General features: G+C 40.4%; 1 protein-coding gene across 1 annotated transcript in view; it reads left to right on the top strand.

The window, feature by feature from the left end:
- Positions 1-1254: 1254 nt before the first annotated feature.
- Positions 1255-18605, top strand: part of rxfp2l (relaxin family peptide receptor 2, like) — a 31291-nt gene continuing 13940 nt past the window's right edge. The window contains exons 1-9 of the mRNA XM_066714621.1: positions 1255-1423; positions 3348-3419; positions 4954-5059; positions 8487-8558; positions 10098-10169; positions 10297-10368; positions 11906-11977; positions 14887-14961; positions 15383-15454. Coding sequence (XP_066570718.1) covers positions 1255-1423; positions 3348-3419; positions 4954-5059; positions 8487-8558; positions 10098-10169; positions 10297-10368; positions 11906-11977; positions 14887-14961; positions 15383-15454 — 782 coding nt within the window. The remainder of the gene's footprint in view (positions 1424-3347; positions 3420-4953; positions 5060-8486; positions 8559-10097; positions 10170-10296; positions 10369-11905; positions 11978-14886; positions 14962-15382; positions 15455-18605) is intronic.

Raw genomic sequence — 18605 nt, 5'->3', positions numbered from 1 at the left:
CTGAAAAACCTACTTGTCAACAGCAGAGGGGTATTTAAAAATGTATTTGAGTAAATCAGATCAGATTGAAGAGGGCACACACTGGTTAGCTTTTGAGGAATACACGACTACAGCCTGTGTGGCCTCAAATGTTGCGGTTGAATTGCTCGAGTTACAATCCAGGACATTTTATTGCATTACAGCTGGTTGGAGACCCAGTAAATGGCAGGAAGTGATATGAAATCTGGCTGGGAAAGCGCACTGGCTGCTCACTCACTGGTAAACACAAAAGAAACACTCGATCTCCCTCTCTGTCTCTCAGACAAATGTCAGGGACAACAACATGCCGCCTCGAGTGGATTGTGGTTTTGCTAATAAATAAAAGCCTGATAAAAGCCTGTGTGACTTTCCATAAATTGCATGAGCAGTTTGTACACAGAAGATAAGAACTTTGCACACACCCGACTCCCAGGCTTTGGCTTGAGTCACGTTGTATTGGTGGAAAAACTCAAATAATTGATGATGTGGTAATGTCTTTGACTGTGTATCTCACTATATTTGTTTCCTGTCACCTATACACTCCAGGGGGAAATGTATTTTATATAACACCTGTTGCCTTTTATTACAATGAACACAACCCCCTAGCTGTAGTAAATTGTTAATTTTAGAGGCGGTTAGGTGTTTGCATGCATCTAAAAAACTATTCTGGAGTACAGATGATTATTAAACATAATGATAAGTGAAACACATGTGCCAACTTGGTTCAAACTGTAGCATCATTAAACCCCCGAGATGAATTGAAATGTATTTTTCATTTCTAATCTTAAGGAGCATTCACTCCGAAAATGCTTTGGAACCGCAATCTATGCTTTCATTAAAAGTAAATACATTTGTCTTTCCCCTTTATTCCAACCTGAGGCTTGTATGACATTGCATAGCATTTAAAACACAAATAAATACATGTGCTCTATAGTGGTGATGCACCTTGGCATTGTGTATTCAATTAAGATAGTGCGGTTGTGTACCTATGCTTCTGCCTGTTGGGACTAACAGTTTAATTGCACAATATGTCTATTGTAATTGTCAACACTGAACACCAAGCACTGCCTCAGAGGACAGTCTCCCTGGGACTTTTGTTGTTCAGCCCTGAGTGTTGAAATCCGATGCATGTCCAAAGTGCTTTTCTTCTTAACTAATGAAATCAACGTGCAATGGCGATGTCCTCTTGTTGTGATGAAGCCCCGGGGACAGATGTCTGTTCTGTCTGAGTTAGAAATGCTTCAGTGTCTCTTTGTAGAGCCCAGGGTAGTTGAGCCCGACCCCAGCGCCGATGCTTGCCCCCTGGGCCACTTCCCCTGCGGGAACCTGTCGGTGTGTCTGCCCCAGCTGCGCCACTGCAACGGAGTGACCGACTGCGCCAACGGAGCGGACGAGGAGAACTGCGGTGAGTAATAGAGCCCCCCAACCCTGCTCCTGAAAGAGCCTCCCAATCCCTCAATCACTTCCACTCAGCGCTCCTAGCTTCTGGAGATTGGGAACACATTTGAGTTATTAATCAATCACACAAGGCCAATTTAGGAAAATGTGGTCCTGGAGAGCTGGGGAGGACGTTTCAAATGATTTCTAAACTGAATCGACTGAGGCGCCCGGTTAACTGGACAAAATTACACGTTTCCACTTGACTGGAGCTCCATGATTAGGGCTGCGGAGAGACCTGGAAGAAGATTTTAATCTGTTCTTCAAGCCTAGTTAAAATAGTTTAAATCTCTCTATACACTGAGCTTTTTCCACTATTACTACTACTTCTGCTTATTTTCATTTGTAAATTAGTTTAATTGTTAATGCAAGGATATCAAACTCCTAGAAGGTTCTTGGAAGGTCTTCTTGGTTTTGTTTCAATCTAAGCTCTCAATGATTCAGTTCCTCTACTCAGGCAATATTCATCCTTGTTTTAAAGTCTTTAAAGTTTATGGCTTTGACTCATATATTCTGTATGGTACATATTAACTGACTGCCCAGGAATAGATTTTGAGAGAATGGTTGTATTGTGCCTATAAAGTTCCTGGGTGCTGGTCTGAAATGTATTTTATCGATTAAACTAAGTTGTCATCTTCCCCTGAAAAAGTGTGTCAATTTAAACCTTAATTATGGAAGATGGAGACCCTCTTAAAACTGTTAATGATTCCAGGGGGGTCTGCTGCGCTGGTCCTGCATAGTCATCCGATGCCAATGATTAGACATTAATTAAACCAATCAATGCTTGTGACGAATCAATGGCGCTAATCGGAGATCAAGTGGAACTGAGCTGCAGATCTGAGACAGATTAATTTAGAGATCTGTAATGTTCCCTTTGGACTGAATTATCACCACCATAGGAGTTAAAATTAATGTATTAATAGATACATAAATGAATAAATAAATGCAGTGAGACAAATGGGTTAAGAAAAAAAAATGGAAGAAGTGTATTTCAGTCCTGAACTAACATAGATGGAAATTGACCTACTTCTGAAGATAAGCACATTTCAATATATAGAACATGCCGCTGAAAATCAATCACCATTTTCATGCAACTCCAGAAAAATAAATAGTTTAAAAAAAAAAAAATGAGCGAACCCTATTTATAAAGACCAGATATGTAGCATGTATCCATCTGCTTAAAATGTAATTCTATTCACAGGGCTGTTGAGTGTTTAGTTTCGTTATTTAAGACAGCGTTTCTTCCCTGCTGCCTGTTGCAATAACTAATAATATATTATATATGTTATTGCCCATTGCCAAGGGTTTTAAAGTGATGGATATAAATCTAAAGTCTTGATCCGCGACCCAATCTGTATTACTCCGGTATCTACCCTTGATACCTTTTCATGGGTGTTGCTTTTTTCTCTTTCTCTCAATGCACTCAGGAGTAAATTCAAGACAATGATAGTCTCTGAACACTTCACAAATAAGGTTGAAAGAGCAGGATTAAACAGACACCGCTGTGACTTCCAAAGTAAATGGTGTCAGGCTCTCGAGCTCAAAGAATTACCCCTCGCCGTAGCTGAGAGTCCCTCTGTCGGAAGCCTGTCGCACCATCCAATTTTAATCAGACCTGAGTTTGGGCGCCACAAAAAGCATTATTGTTGGGTTGCAGTGCTGAGAAATTGATGCTTCGGCCAAAGAGCTTAGAGTGAAGGAGTGGCAGCAAAGGGCAACGGAGAGAAAAAGGGGAAATAGAACACGAAACTGTAACAAAGTAAATCATTTTAAAAATAAGTTGCAAATGCAATCTGGGTGTTTTTGAATATTTTAAAACATCCTTGAAATAGTTTTTTTATGATCGTAGAAGTGTTTATTTTTGTTACCCATGCGTTTCCTTTCCTCTCCAGTTGATAACAGCGGATGGCCTCACCTGTTCGATGCCTTCTTAAAGACGAGCGTCGAAGAGACAAAAGAATGCTGTGAGTAGAAACAGTTAAATGCAAATGGGGTGAAAGTCACTTATTTTAAAGCAAATCACTGCTCTGTGTGAAGGGTGACCCAGGCTCTCAATGAGTCACCAGCCACTACATCACATTTCCATTAGGTACCAGCAAAAAGCCTCTGGGACATCAAGTGCAGGAGTCTGTGGAGAGGATATGATTTAATATCGCTGCTATTGATGTAAGAAACCACATCACATGACAGACTCTTATTGAAACTGAGATTTAAAATAAAGTCTTTGCTCTTAAAAGATTAAAGCGCCTTCACAAAGATAGAATACCTCTTGTAATTATTCAGACTTCTGTTCTGATTTGAATGCCTGGCGCTGGGCTCGGTGTGATGGGGTTTTTCTCAGATTGAGCTGTTTCATTGGGATCAAAGGAGAATAATTATGTGTCGTTCTCTCACTGTGGAGAAGAGTGAGCCAGTAGATGGTGAAGATTGACTTCATCCCAGTCTGAGGTGGAAACTGATCAGATATCACATAAGACATCATTAGTGTGAGAGCAATGAACACCAGGTGGGGACCGAACATAGGTGTTAATAGGATCCCAGCAAAGTCGACAAAGAAACTAAGCATCTGCATTCAGAAGAGGAACTCCAGAGCACGTATTTCATGCTTATCAGCTGTCTTTTGCAATATAAATACAGCAGGATCAAGAGTAAGGGATGAAGACAGGTCTAAAGGAAGGTTTAAAGTCTTAAGCTGTAGCTGTAAGTCTTTCTATTCATTCACATCCACATTCTGAATCTTTATTTTATCTGCAGTCATTACATTTTACCTTCAGTGAAGTGGGAGGCATGACTTTATTAGCTGTAGAGAATATTAACTGGTTCGCCGGCCCCTCAGCGTCACTCTAAATGAATTCATTTAGCTCTCGGTGTGTGATCCCCGAGGCCAGTCTCTGCCGGATGAACACACATTATCCCACAGTCCCCACTCTTTATCCCTGGATCTCTGTGGGTGGGATGATGTATTCGATTCAGGTGCTTAGCTCAAATCCAGGGAAGGCTTACGCTGGCTGGTTATCAACTTAACCCTTTGAGCCATTTGAAGTGGGATGAGGCACAGGACACTGGTCTGGTGAGCTGCTGATCCCAGGGATTCATCTCCTGGGGTTTGTCACAGATTCTTGGCCATCGTTACTGTGCTTTTTCCTCCTGGTGCCACTGATTGGAGGGTTTTAGCCAAAGCGACTTTATTTCAATGTTAAAATATTCTCCCTCCTCTCCCTCACCGAGTTCAGACCCATCACACACATTAGCTCAGTACCAACAATCTAACTCTGATCCATAACGAAAGAGTGTAGTTTCTAAAACCCCACCCCCGGCTCAATTCATTCAAGGGGCGTTGGGGAGAACTCAATTAACAGAAAATGGATTTGATTATAGCAAATTAAATTGAGATGAGTGTTGCTCCTCATCACCCTCGTTACTGGTGTCAGGTCCTTCCTCCTGTCGTGTCGGTAATTTTAACGGAGATCTTTCACCCCTTCCCCCCCGGTGCCGCAGTGTTGGACGTTTATCCCGAGGAGTGCCTGTGCGAAGGCAGGAAGGTGGACTGTACCAACAAAGGCTTTCACAGCGTCCCTGCGGTCTCCTCCAACATCACCACGCTGTGAGTCACCTGCCACGTCTCATCAGCATCACAGTCCGTGGATTAACGCTTGAGTGATTTCCATGCCTGAGTACAGAAAACAACCTGTTCTTTCTTTTAAAGTTACAGCCCAGGTGAGTTCAGAGATGACATATGTGGAAAGACAATTATGAACATGATACGAACACAAAATGTATTAATTCTACACACAATTTATGCAGTTGTTGGCACGGCGGACACACTTTTTGAATTCGTGTGGATGTTGTTTAATTCATGCCCATGATTTAGTAAACTGTGCTCCCTAATTATTCAAGTGTGGGCAAGAATGAAAACCTGTACAAATTAAAACATTTCTGTCCATCTATGTCATCTCTGGTGCTCAGTAGGTTAGGGGACACAAATGGTCATTTATTATTGCTCATTTACATTAACTAACTAAATGAATCAGTTAAAAAAATTCTTTACAGGTGACTATTAGCACTTTTTAATTATAATCCAATTTATATCCTTAAATAGCACTTGTATATAGTGATTATATAGTATGGTATATATGTAGTATAGTATGTAGTATGTTCAATATATAATTGTATATTGATTATAATGTACACCTGTAGATATTGTCATTATGTTGGATACGGACAATAATAATACCATATAATACCTATAATACCAGTCACTTCTACATGTATTTTTTAGCTGTTCCTATATCCCACATTATTACGAGTTTATAAATGTAATAGAAGTAGCCCAATCTAAAGATGTATATTTTCTCTTTACAATAATCTGATTATATTATGTTGTGCTGTTCTTCACATATTGTATTGACTTTACTCTCCCTGTTTTGATTTATTTTATTAAACTAAACCTCATGTGGAAAACATCAAATGTTTGAGAGGCAAAACAATTCTCATGGAAGAAACGTACGGCAAAATTGCAGATAAAATGGCTTTATATAAAATGGAATAATACCAACTACAAATTGCTTTAAATCCACTTATCTTTAATAAGCCTGAAAAATGAAGCCCCTTGGAAGAATTCATTGCACTTATTTATCAGAGTATTTATTGTCCTTGAGCTGCAACTTCAATTCACGGCCCTTACAATGAGAATACGTCAGCGACGGGGCTGTTTACTATGCACTTATGAACACAATTAGAAAAAATAACAACCTTCACAGAGGATTAAGTGAAATTTCAGTTGTTAGATTAACTCTGGATTTAAATTAGTGAGATTGATTGTGTTTAATTACAGCCATTATTGTTAGCTATCAGATAATACTCTGCAAACTCTCCAAGTTGGAAAACCGAGAGAGATACTTAATTACTTTGCAGATAAATCCCACAACAGCAGAAAAGGTGGAGTCCGGCAAATAGTCAACACGTTGCATTGATTGCATTATGCCAGTGTGCCAAGATTAATTAAGAAAACTCAATCAGAACTCTTTCTTCAATCTCTTTAGCACAGAAATGTAGGTGTACACTCAATCTGTGTTAAATCATTAAAATAAATAATAAAGTACAGATTTGTATGGCTATTGATATTGTGTGTATCAATGACATATTGGTAAAAATCATATATAAATACACAATGCTCAAATGTATGTAGCCGATCAGCATTTCATTAATGCACTTTGTCTTTGAGGACAGACTGTGATGCTGCATGAATTTGGAGACTCCTGCAATTGCGCTGACTTTTTTCTGTCCCTCCCAGCATTACATTACATTATATTATATTCAGTTTATTTATTTTGACACCTATCCTCCCAGGTGCTCTCACTGGCATAAATAACCACACTCTGCAAAAAACACTAATGAGCCTCTTCTATTTTAAGAAGACGTCTGTGTCCTGCGAGGCCGAGCCGAGAACAGCGAGACGGGCCACATACTTACATCAAAATGATGCAGAAAAGTCAAGCAATTATATTTCTGCTTGCTGCTGTAAGGGCCACGCTCCCTCTTTAATGTTCCTCACAGAGCGTTTTAATTGCCCAACATGTGGGCCGAGGAAGAATAATGTTGTTTTTTAATTGACTTAATTGATTTCATTCCCCTGTCGAAAACAAGCCTTCATTTTACGATGTAGAAAACTAGTTCTCTCCTTAAAATAGTTGATGCATGAGTGAAGAATTACACAAATAATAATGTCAAATCATTCTTGGTGTTGTTCTCTTTGTCATGAGATTTGGAAAAAATATCAATATCAAGAGAAATATGTTGCTATGCCCCCCAGAAAGGGTTAATGTGGATAATTACAAAATAGGGAATCAGGCAAGACTGATTGTATATGAAATATCTGAAATGTGACGCATGCAGCCCCTGTCCATTCGTTTAGAGCAGAAGACCCCAAACATGGTCCCGGAGGACCCCCACCCAAACTGAGCTCTCAATTACTTAATTGAATTAACAATTTGATTAGATTAGATTTTTTAAATTGTGTAATAAAATAGTTGGTTCTTTAATAAGTTCTTTATACAATTATATACTTAACTTAAACACCTACTGTTAAAAGGCTCTGATTTAGGAAATTATTAGTCCAATTAAGGGTTCAATTAATTAATTGACAGCTTGGTTGGAACACAAGCCAGCAGGGTAGGGGCTCCTCCAGGGCCACGGCCAGGGACCACTGGTTTATAGATCATAGTTCCTGGTGGCAGGGCTGTGTATGTCCTCAGTGACACTGTCTGGAGAGACACGTGGGCTCGGAGTCCAGTGGTGGATGTCATGACTAATAATAAGCCTTAGTTTTGCTTACAGCTTGTGTTCAAATACCCTCTTCATGAGAGAAACACGTCTCTATCTCAAGATGAGACATAAGCTCTCATATGTTTGGCTGTTCAGAAAGCAATTATATTGACACTTCCTGCACTAAGTCTGCGCGTCTCAAACTATCTTGTACTAGGTACAGGAGACACCAGGGGAATGTAGAGTCTCTAGTCCTGAAAACCTGCTTTAATATATATATATATATATATATATGATAACAATTTTGCCATCACACCCTTATTTTTAACTGAATTTGATTTCTTTCCACGTATAAATCATCACATATGATCTGCAGTTCTATGTATGTATTTCCCAAAGGAGCTGTCATAGGAAATTGCCAGATAGAATTGACGAGATAGATAGATATTTTCTGTGAAAATAGCTTTATTTTAAATGTTTTATGAGCGTGATTCATAACTCCACCATTAAGGGTATTAAAAATGACAGCTTTAATGGCAGTATTGTGTTGTATTGTACACAGTGACAAAGCCAATACAGGAAGTTGCCTTTTTGCTTGACAGTATAATTATATATCATAGATATAAAACAATTACAATATAAAACAACTCATACTCATTCGTACTGTATGTATATAGACTCTGTTGTTGCCGTTTCAATGGTCTCACACAGTTCTGTGGCCAACGTCCTTGAATGTTTATGGCGTTTGTTCTCTCTTCTCCCCCCAGAGAGCTGAACAGCAATCAGATCACATCTCTGTCAGCGGACCTGTTCATCAGATACAAGAACCTGGAGAAACTGTGAGTGGACTCTTCCCTTCATAGACATGTGAATCCTCATCATTGTACTTGTGACTGAGAAGCCCTGCTTACTTCCAGCAATGTGCCACCGCGATTATCGAACCCAATAACCACAATTGCCATTGATCTATATTGGGATTGGCATCATCAGTCGAATCCCATCATCATCAGTGTTTCTGAACCGTTCACAGACATTCCCGCGGAGCACCCAGCCCCCCATCCTGGTGTCAAAATGCACCGGCTGATCTTTAAATACCAATAATACAAAATGATTCATATCACTGCGATATAGAAACTTTTTTTAATCATGTAACACAGCTATAAGGGTTTTTCTTTGGGGGGGCATTTAGATCCTATCCCACCATGACATATAACCCTAAAACCACGGATGCACTTACCCCATGTTCTCCCCTTCGCCCTCCTAATGGGAGGAATGGCGCTGCGTTGAGTCAAACAGAGAAATGAAGCATCGTTAGTGAAATATCATCACACAGAGAATGTTGCTCTAATTTAATCAGTAGTTTGTCTGACTTCAGTAAAATTCACGTCAGAAACAAACGGTATAAACATGGTCATTCGTCCTGCATTGGCATCGCTGGTCCAGGTCCGCACTTGGAGAGCCACTGCTTTAGGGGACAGAGTAATATTCTTCGCAGGTGGCATCTCACAGCAGCTCACAATGCCAACCAAATTATTCTCCTATTTCTTAAGGTCATTGCCGCTGACTTCCCTGCAGACCGGAGAGCCGCACTGCACTGTCCTCATTGTTCGTGCGCTGCTAACAGCATGTATCCGTACATATTATCCATTTAAAAAATTCATGAATAACTCTGCTTTGGACCCCATCCAGGAACGAACACCGACGGGAACAGAAAAGCCATTCCCTGGACTCAGTAATAGAGTTGTTTTAGAGCTGAATGTATCGTTTTTTGGATGACTTGAGTCGACTTGAATTCATAATTAGACAGGATTATTTTAGATTTTTATCAAACCAAAAAAACTGTTTAATCTAAATGCCCTCAACATATTCCTCTTAATGGTGCATTTAGAAATGTACAAATACATGGTGTGTGTTAATTTCTAATCTTCACGCTCTTTGAAGTTGGCCTGTGTTCTTGGTATGTTGTGAAATGGAAGGAAGGAATTCAATTAAGCAGATAAAATCGACATTGATACATTTTAATTTCCAATCAACGGGTTCTTAGATCCCTTATAATATATTCCACACCACTGTGTATAATTTTATGCACCAGCCATTAAACACTCTGACATATGTCAATATACATGTACACACACAAGCATAGCATGCAGCTAATGTCACGCTCTAAGATAAAGTAGAATTGATTATTGATTAATCAATAAATCATTTAGTATGAATGGATCCAACTGCTCTGTTAATGACTGACGGTGTGTGAGAAATCACTTCAGGGCCGTCTCAATAACAGGCTTTTCGGTTTCCTTGAGGGGTCGCCTAAAGCGTGTGCTAAGCGTGTGACATCATGACATCATATGCTTTAGTTGTTGTTGTTGTTGTTTCAGACATTTGCAGAATAACAGCATGAGCACCATCTCAAACAGAGCATTTTCAGGACTTCACAAACTCAGGAAACTGTGAGTAATTGATATTTTATTGGTATTGTCTGTCCTCGGTGTAGCTGAACTTATTGTGCATCTCTAATGGCTTTCTTTTCTGCCTGTTATCACTAATAGATATTTCCTCTTGTGAATCTCCAATTAGGTTCCTCAGCCAGAACCGGATCACGGTGCTGAAGAAGGGGGTTTTCAGAGACCTTGGGAATCTCGAGTGGCTGTAAGTGCAGTTCTGGGTTTTTTCCTTTTGCCTTAAAAAAGCACCTGCCTCTGCTGAATATCCCAACACACAGGTTTCTTTTGGGTTACACGTTACACAGCCCAGTGAATCATACCTGGCTCTGTAAATTGTTAATCCTCCGACACTCACACATAAATATAGAAAATAAATAGCACACAGAGAGCAGTTCTGAAATTCATCTCTGAGCTCGACTGGAGACTAAGAAGGAGACACCAGGGCAATGAAATATACAGAAACCTAATCTCTCCTTTTTCCGAATTCAGAGAGCGTGTACCTCATCGAAATACAAAAACAAATTGCCAGGCCGACACAATGCCAGCCAAAACAGTGCGGGTGTGAAATCAGGCAGCCGACCACCAGAGATATACACTCTGTTTCCACCATTCAGATAAATTAAAGTATTTGTTAGAATTCAAGTTCTGCAGACAAGAAACAAGTTGTTTTGTATTTTTTTTAACAACCCAAGCCCTTGTGGTCAGTTAGTAAGATTCAACTTTTATAAACCTAGTAGCATTTAAAAGGCTAAAAAATAAATCTCATTCTGGTCCAATGTTGGCCTGTGCTAATTTCAATGGTATTTAGTTTGTTTTCTCTATATTTCTGTCTCTGTTTAGTTTTGTCAGGGCTCCTTCTTAAAAACACGACCCAGGACAACACGTTAATAAACAGCCAGAGATTAACAGCTTCTCATTTAATTACAGGATTGAGACACTGAGTGGAAATGAGTTTAAACCTAAACACTCGTATCAGGCAGTCGTACTTCACTTCAGTCCCTCTTCACAGTCTTTAATTAAAAATAAAAGCTGTGTGTGTGTGTGTGTGTGTAATTAACCCCCAACTTGATCCCACAGTAATTCGATTAATTAATGTTTACATTAGTTAAAACTGCATATATAGTCAAAGGCCTATCATGTCAAGAAATTATGAAATTCCAAGACAAGACATATGTATTTTGTTCCGTGCATCGCTTTACTTCTTTACCATCCATTAAACTAAGATTAGTCTTGCATTTCATTTTCCAAATTACTTTTTCATCGCTGAAAGCTCACTTTGACAAATAAGGAATCAGACATTCGCACAACTTCATCGAGGAAATGGCTGCTGTTAACGGTGTAATTGGACCACCAATCCACAGCCAGAACATATTCTCTCTCTCTCACACTTTACAAGCCTTTATAACTGCCCTTCTTCACCTCCACTGATTCGAATTAACACATCCTGCATTCCGTCTTCTCATCAAGCCTTCAGTTAATCACTTTGATTGTATTTTTCTTCCAAATGTTGATATTCCTGTGGGAGTAAATGGGAATAGAGTTCAGCTAAACCAATGGCCATTGTGGACGAATGCTGAATGCAACCCTGGTTTTCTGAAAGGAAAAATAAGTTCCCCGTTATCGATTTGAGAGATAACCTTGATTAAAGTAGATATTAAACGGCGACCCGCATTTTTTTATGTTGTTTTTTGTGTTGTGCTGTTACATGCTCTCTCCTCTGTTTCTTTCATTTTCCCCTTTAGAATCCTGGAGGACAACAAAATATCTGTGATCAAGTGGAGGTCATTTTTGGGACTGAAATCGCTCTTTTTCCTGTAAGTAAGGTGTCAAATCACTTGACACACAACAGCAGGTGTGCAGTATCAACACAATAGGCAATCTGAGTGTTTGCTTTGTGTGCAAACATCTATAAAGATTGAGATGCTACTAGCACTTAGGATACCCATTTACAGGGAAACCCATATTTAACAATATCTGCTTTCAACAATGCTGCAGATACTTAAATAAATAAACACATTCTTGCATATATACATAAATACAAAATACTATTCATCCCTGTCTAAATTGAATCCCAATTTGAATCCCAATTTGTGTTTCTTTTCATTTCTAACAAAAACTGCTGTAAAGAGTGGATATAATATGGTTTAAAGATGCTCATGAATTACCTTTTAAACAATGTTTTAAAATGTTTCCTTGTAAAACTGTGAAAGAGCCTAAATAATAAGATGTTTCATAAAGCAATAAAGGAAGGTTCTGGTTGACTTTACGTAGCTATGAATGACTTAAACAATGCATTCCTTGACCACTACAGATTTGTTTAACTGTTATGGTCGAGCACCGTAGTTTACATCCCCGGTGCTGGACAATCAATGCCCGTTTCTTGAGTGATTACCACAATTAAGTGATTGTGACTCATGTGAAAAGAAAACCACAATGCCTCGCAAGACTGAAGTCCTACTTTCTAAGGAGTATTACTGACAAAGACAGATGTATCCATTAATCTTTAAATACAAATTATATCCTTTACTTCTAAGGTTGTTCTAAGCAAATTGGTTTTCCCAGTTTGTATCGATTTGTTTGCTCAAGAACTGTTTCTAACCGTTACTAATCATGACAGTACTACAGTCCTTGATACATACATACCGGTGACAAATTAAAGGAAAAACATGAATAAATGAGTGGAGGAACATAACGAACACAGATGCCTCCAAACAGGTGTACTGCATGACACAATTAAGCAATTAACATCCTATCATGCTCTGTGGCATGTATACAAATGCTGAGCAGGCCCAGCTGACCTCGATTTTGGATAAAGATGACAAGAGGAAAGGATCTAAGTGACTTTGAAAGAGGGATCCGGAGGCTCTGTTATGCTGTGAGAGTCATTTTCCTGGCATGGTTTGGGTCCACTTGTCCCCTTAGAGGGAAGAGTCACTGCAAATCATGACAAAGTTATTCTGAGTGATCACCTTTATCCTGTGGTGACACATTTCTCTCCTGATGGGAGTGGTCTCTTCCAGGATGACAATGCCCCATCCACAGGGCACGAGGGTCACTGAATGGTGTGATGAGGTTGAAAATGATGTGACTCATATGCTATGGCCTTCACAGTCAACAGATCTCAACCCAATTGAACACCTGTGGGAGATTCTGGACCGACATGTTAGACAGCGCTGTCCACCACCATCATCAAAACCCCAAATGAGGGAATATCTTTTGGAAGAATGGTGTTCATCAATCCAGTAGAGTCCAGAGACTCGTACAATCTGTGCCAAGAGCATTGAAGCTGTTCTGGGGCTCATGGTGCCCAACACCTGACTGAGACACTTTATGTGGGTTTTTCCTTTAATTTGTCACCCATCTGTATATACATATAAATCTATCTCTATCAATCTGTATCTATAATTAACTCTCTCTCTCCTCCTCTGTATATATGCATATCTGTGCGATCACTGTAAAACACAGGCCATGTCTTGAGACACAAACACAGCAGCCAGCCTGGACCGCGAGACGCGTCCCACACTGTGGCTCTGGTCTGCACGCTGTGATGCCTCCGTATCTGTCAATGAGATCCTTGCAGATAGAGAGTGCGGCTGAAGATGACACGGAATCATATAAAAATATTCCATCAGGCAGAATATTATTAAACCGAGGGGCGGGGGAGACGTGCCCCTGTAAGATCGGGGGCAGACAGCCTCATTTTGTAATATTCATGTGCTTAATATAGCTCATAGCTTTCCAAAAATCCCATCTGAAATGGTTGTCAGCACTTGTTTCATCACAGGCAGTTCCAGTTGCCAGGGTGACGTTTGTGATGCTGAGAGAGCCGTCCCGCTCTCCTCCAAAAGTCCCCGATACGTCTCCAATTATCAGACTGCGTCCACACGAGAGGGTTCAATAATTACATTTAAAAAAGTGCTTCACCACATCCGCAGCCTCGTCCTCGTGCATCATTCCTGCCGACGGACGACGCTCATTTGCTTTGAAATCCGCGGCGCATTATGTTATTTCTTTTGCTGTAATAACCAATTTAATTTTACATGCCGAGCGGACGGCTTTTCATCTGTGAAAGGACGCCTCTGTGTGATTGTGTCGTCAGTTCAAAGCGTGTGGGAGAAGGTGGCAGCGCCAGGTTGAGAAGTCACACTCTAATGAGGCACCGTAGAAACGCACAAAGCAGAGCCGACCACGGTGCAGATTCGTAACCAGGGCCCCCGAAGACTCGCTTTCAAACACTGTCTCTTGTCTGCTTAATAGTTAAATACATATGCACGAGCTTTACACTCACAACACCGAGAGTTTTTCATGTTTGCAGACTTCTTAAGTCGCAGATAACATCGGCTAACAACCACTGATGCCAGTAGATCTTACGTTTCACATGAGACAGAAAAAAGCATACAGATGTCTACTGATGGGACTGATAAGGCACAGAGCTTGTTCGGTCTGAATATGATTTTCAGTTTAATCTTAAGTGGAATACATAATCCTGCGCCGTCCTTGATAACTTATCAGATGAGTGTATCTTCACAACAGGCTCAGATACAGGACTACCCTCTTCAAGGAATGAGCAATGCAGCTCTTACTAAAAGTAGCTCGTATTAATGGTTAAAATTGCCTCTGAAGACTTGAAGCTCATGGAATATTAATAATGTAATAGGCTATTGCATTGTGTGACATTATGTGTATTTAAATCTATTCTGTTTAATTCTTGCATTTGTTTTAGGTCTCTACTGAACAACTCACTCGAACACATCCCCAAGAAATCGTTTTGCCAGGAAATGCCGAGGTTGAACTGGCTGTGAGTTGCAAACGTATATATATAGCGTCAGATGTTTTCTCTTTTTCTTTGGCCTATTTCTTTTTTCTCCCCTCCATTTATGAATAATAAATCTGATGCTAATCACAGTATTAAGGTAATGATATCGATGTCAGTAACCAACCCATGGGGACAGATATCCAGAAGAGCTCTCTAAATTACTGAGTAGTACTGAGGTCACAAGATACATTCAGGCAGAGAAAGTGAGCTAACACACAGTTAAAATGCAAAAACGAACTTGACTCCCTTCTGTTTAGTGGTGTTGGGACTGCAAACACTGTTCATGTGCACAGACTTCCTAAAATGTTTGATACTATTCGCCCCCAGAGTGGGTGTGTTTTAAATCACGGAGTCTGCAGTTTGATGATCTTAAAAGGCACATATAATTTCCTTTTCTTCTCAGGGAGCTGGAAGGCAACAAGATCTCGTCATTGAGGAGCTCCGGTTTCCGAGACTGCGCCTCTCTGACGGTGCTGTGAGTGAAGACCGAGTCGATTCATTTCCGCCTGAGTCCGGCCGTGTGGCACTGGACCTCAGATAACACGTCGGCCCTGACTTTCCCACTGTGGGCAAGCAGCCTAATCCACAGGATATGAAATGGACGGGCTGTTTCTCACAGTGGAAAACTAGGCCCTTGTATGTCTTGATAGACTAATATGACAAGACACATGTGCGCCTGCATGTGTTTCAAACCCTGATAGGAGTGATCAAATGGCATCGTGAGAAGAGCTCTTGGTAAACCGCCAAACCGCAGATCACAGGAGTATCATCAAAGTCTGCAAGGCTGCAACACAACTTTCAACAGCTCAGGGTGGAAATGTACCAGTGAGGTTTTCAAGGGAGAGTCTAGCTTCCTTGTGTAGAAGCGAGTCTTAGTGTTGTACAATTAAAAATCCCCTTGGATGAGGAGCAGACAGTCACAAACTCATTCCTTACACATAACAGGAAACTTTAGGAACATGCCAACAACATACGTGTTAGCTTTCATGCGACTGAAGGGAAGTTGTCAGGAATTCAGCTACCAGGTGGCGCCCCGTCACCCGATCTCCACCGGCCTGCCGGTGACAGAGAACAGAAGGAGCTAGTCTGTTTGAAAGGTCAGCGCTGGTGGGGGGGAAGAAGAAAAGATCTTTGTTACTCGGTGGACTGAGAGTGAGAGGAGAAAATCATACTCACCAGCTCCCAATGCATCCTGCAGTGCAGCCAGTGAGTCGCAGGCTCGGGCTCATCTCCCTGCAGTTCTCCGCATTGTCATCCTTCTTGCAGATGCGTTCCCCTCGGAGTCGGGGTGAGGGAGTTCATTATTTTGTATCCTGTAGTGCAACATGGACTATAGTGTGTCTTATAAGCATGACAAGACAAAGACTCATTTAAACAAACCTACAGGGGGATTGTGCGAGAAGAAGAAGATGACAAGACGTAGAATTATTTAAATTGTTTTCCACTGTCTATTTACGAAGGTGGTGTATTTCCATCTGGTGTATAATGTGACAGAGCCTGTCAAACCGATGCCTCTCCAATAACTCAGACATGCAGAACTTCCAGAGCATGTTCTGCTAAGAGCAAGGAAGTTTATTAGTTTACTTCTTATCCTGGAGAGCCTTATTAAGATGCCACCGCTTGGAGAATGTGGTTTATTATTATTAGTGAAGGCTTTACTCTTGTGTAGCTGACACTGGTCTTCCCAAAGAAGATCCGAAACACAATTACAATGAGGCTGGTGACTATTCCTTTAATGATCTTGTCTGTGGGTGCAGATTAGGACTGAAGAGAAGTCCCATGCACCACGTCTACTGGATCACTTTAGGTTCATCGGCTTCATGGAAATATTTGAATGGAATTGTGGGGTTTTATTACAAGTATATAGAAAATAAATTAAATGTTTTGGCAACATCAAGGTTGGCGGTTACAGTATGGTATGAAAAGAAGGTACTGTACAGAAATCTTTTGGCCGTAAGTTTGGTTTCATAAGGTACCTTTGTGATTCTTTTCCAAGTATGAAAGTAGGATCTTTTTCCTGTACCTTTTACAAACCCTTTTCATGCCAAACTAGTTAGAGGTATGTTAGGATGCTTTCACAGCCACTGAGTGATGCACAACTCAGAAAACAATCAGATCTTCTGTCTGGCATCAGAAGCACTCATTCTAGTTCATGTCACCTTCCATATTTCCCCCAGTACCTACTGGACTGCAGGCGACGGCAACAGAGTGCTTGCTTATGTGTAATTTTTCCCGCAGACTCAGCAAAGTCACAACATATCATCAATATTGCTCACGGCGGACGCCTCTGGAATGAGTCGCTTACTCCCAGAGATACAAAACGATATGTAAGCGCTTTAAGGGTTGCATTGCCACTAATTGGCATCTCACACAATACAGGTTTCTGAAAGGCCACCCAATAAATGAGAACGTTTTTACTGTGATTCACTGTCCGAGTCACCTTAATTCAAAGCAATTACGACCATATGTGTTATTAAAGCTTGCAAGAATGTCTTAAAAATAAAATAAATATTTACGGAAGCATCTCAAGTTAAAAGCCAAGCGCATTATGTGAGCATTCATCACCCTCACGCCCACAGCCCAGAGTGAAGTGACTGCAGCAGCAAACACACAACAGACTCACTTTCTCCAGCCAAACAATGTGTGGAAGCAATAAAAAAGGAAAACACAATGCTAGGGTATATTGTCAAAAGTGTAGAATTGAGAACAAGGGCAGTGATGTTCAGACTGTACAATGCACTAGTTAGAGCTCATCTGGATACTGTGGACAGTTCTGGGCTCCACACTTCAAGAAAGATATCGCTGCTCTACAGGCAGTTCAGAGGAGAGCAACCAGACTTATTCCAGGTCCTACTGAGAGACTGAGGGACCTGAACTATTGGCGGAATTGCCATCCAGCATTTTTTAGTTTGGTGGGCCGCTCGACTCCTGTGCGGATTTCCGGAACGCAATTGAGAAGAACATGCTCGTGTAGGAGAAGATGATGGTGATGAAGGCAAACAGATTCAGCCCTGGAAGACAGAAATAAAGGATTTTGTTCCTCTTCAAAATGTGCAAAAGAATACAGGGCACAGCTAAAGTCTGATTGTCTGCTTAACTACGTGGGACTAAAGGGATATCTATAGTAATCTGTTGTTAAAAAGTCTTGCCTGGAGCAGCAGGTTTTTGCATTTTTAATGGCTTTTATAACCGAATAGATTGCTGTCAATTATTGTGACACCGGGGGAACAATACGTTTCAATCACAGTCCTAATTGCAATTTTGCATTTCAGTAGGATTATTGCAGCAGCAACATGTTATTTTGTCGTGTAAAATCTACTTTACTTCCAGACAGAAAGATATATACACTCACACACATTATACTGTATACTGTATATAATACGTAAGATGCTTTACTTTACTCATATACTACTTTCTGTGATTTAAATGGATACTGTAAATATTGTAATACATTTTCTCACCAGTTACAAGCTGCAATTCAGTATTCAAAAGCAAACGCTGATTAACTGTCCTCTCTGTGAAATTAAGTACATCCAAATGGCTAATTAAACTGACCATTGTGTTATTAATATTCCAGCGGTGCTTTCATTTAAATTAGACTTCAATTGTAGTTTCCCTGGGGACAG

Source organism: Amia ocellicauda, chromosome 10 (genome assembly GCF_036373705.1).
Source record: "Amia ocellicauda isolate fAmiCal2 chromosome 10, fAmiCal2.hap1, whole genome shotgun sequence".
Classification (NCBI taxonomy): Eukaryota; Metazoa; Chordata; class Actinopteri; order Amiiformes; family Amiidae; genus Amia; species Amia ocellicauda.
This window is presented reverse-complemented; position numbering and strand designations above follow the sequence as displayed.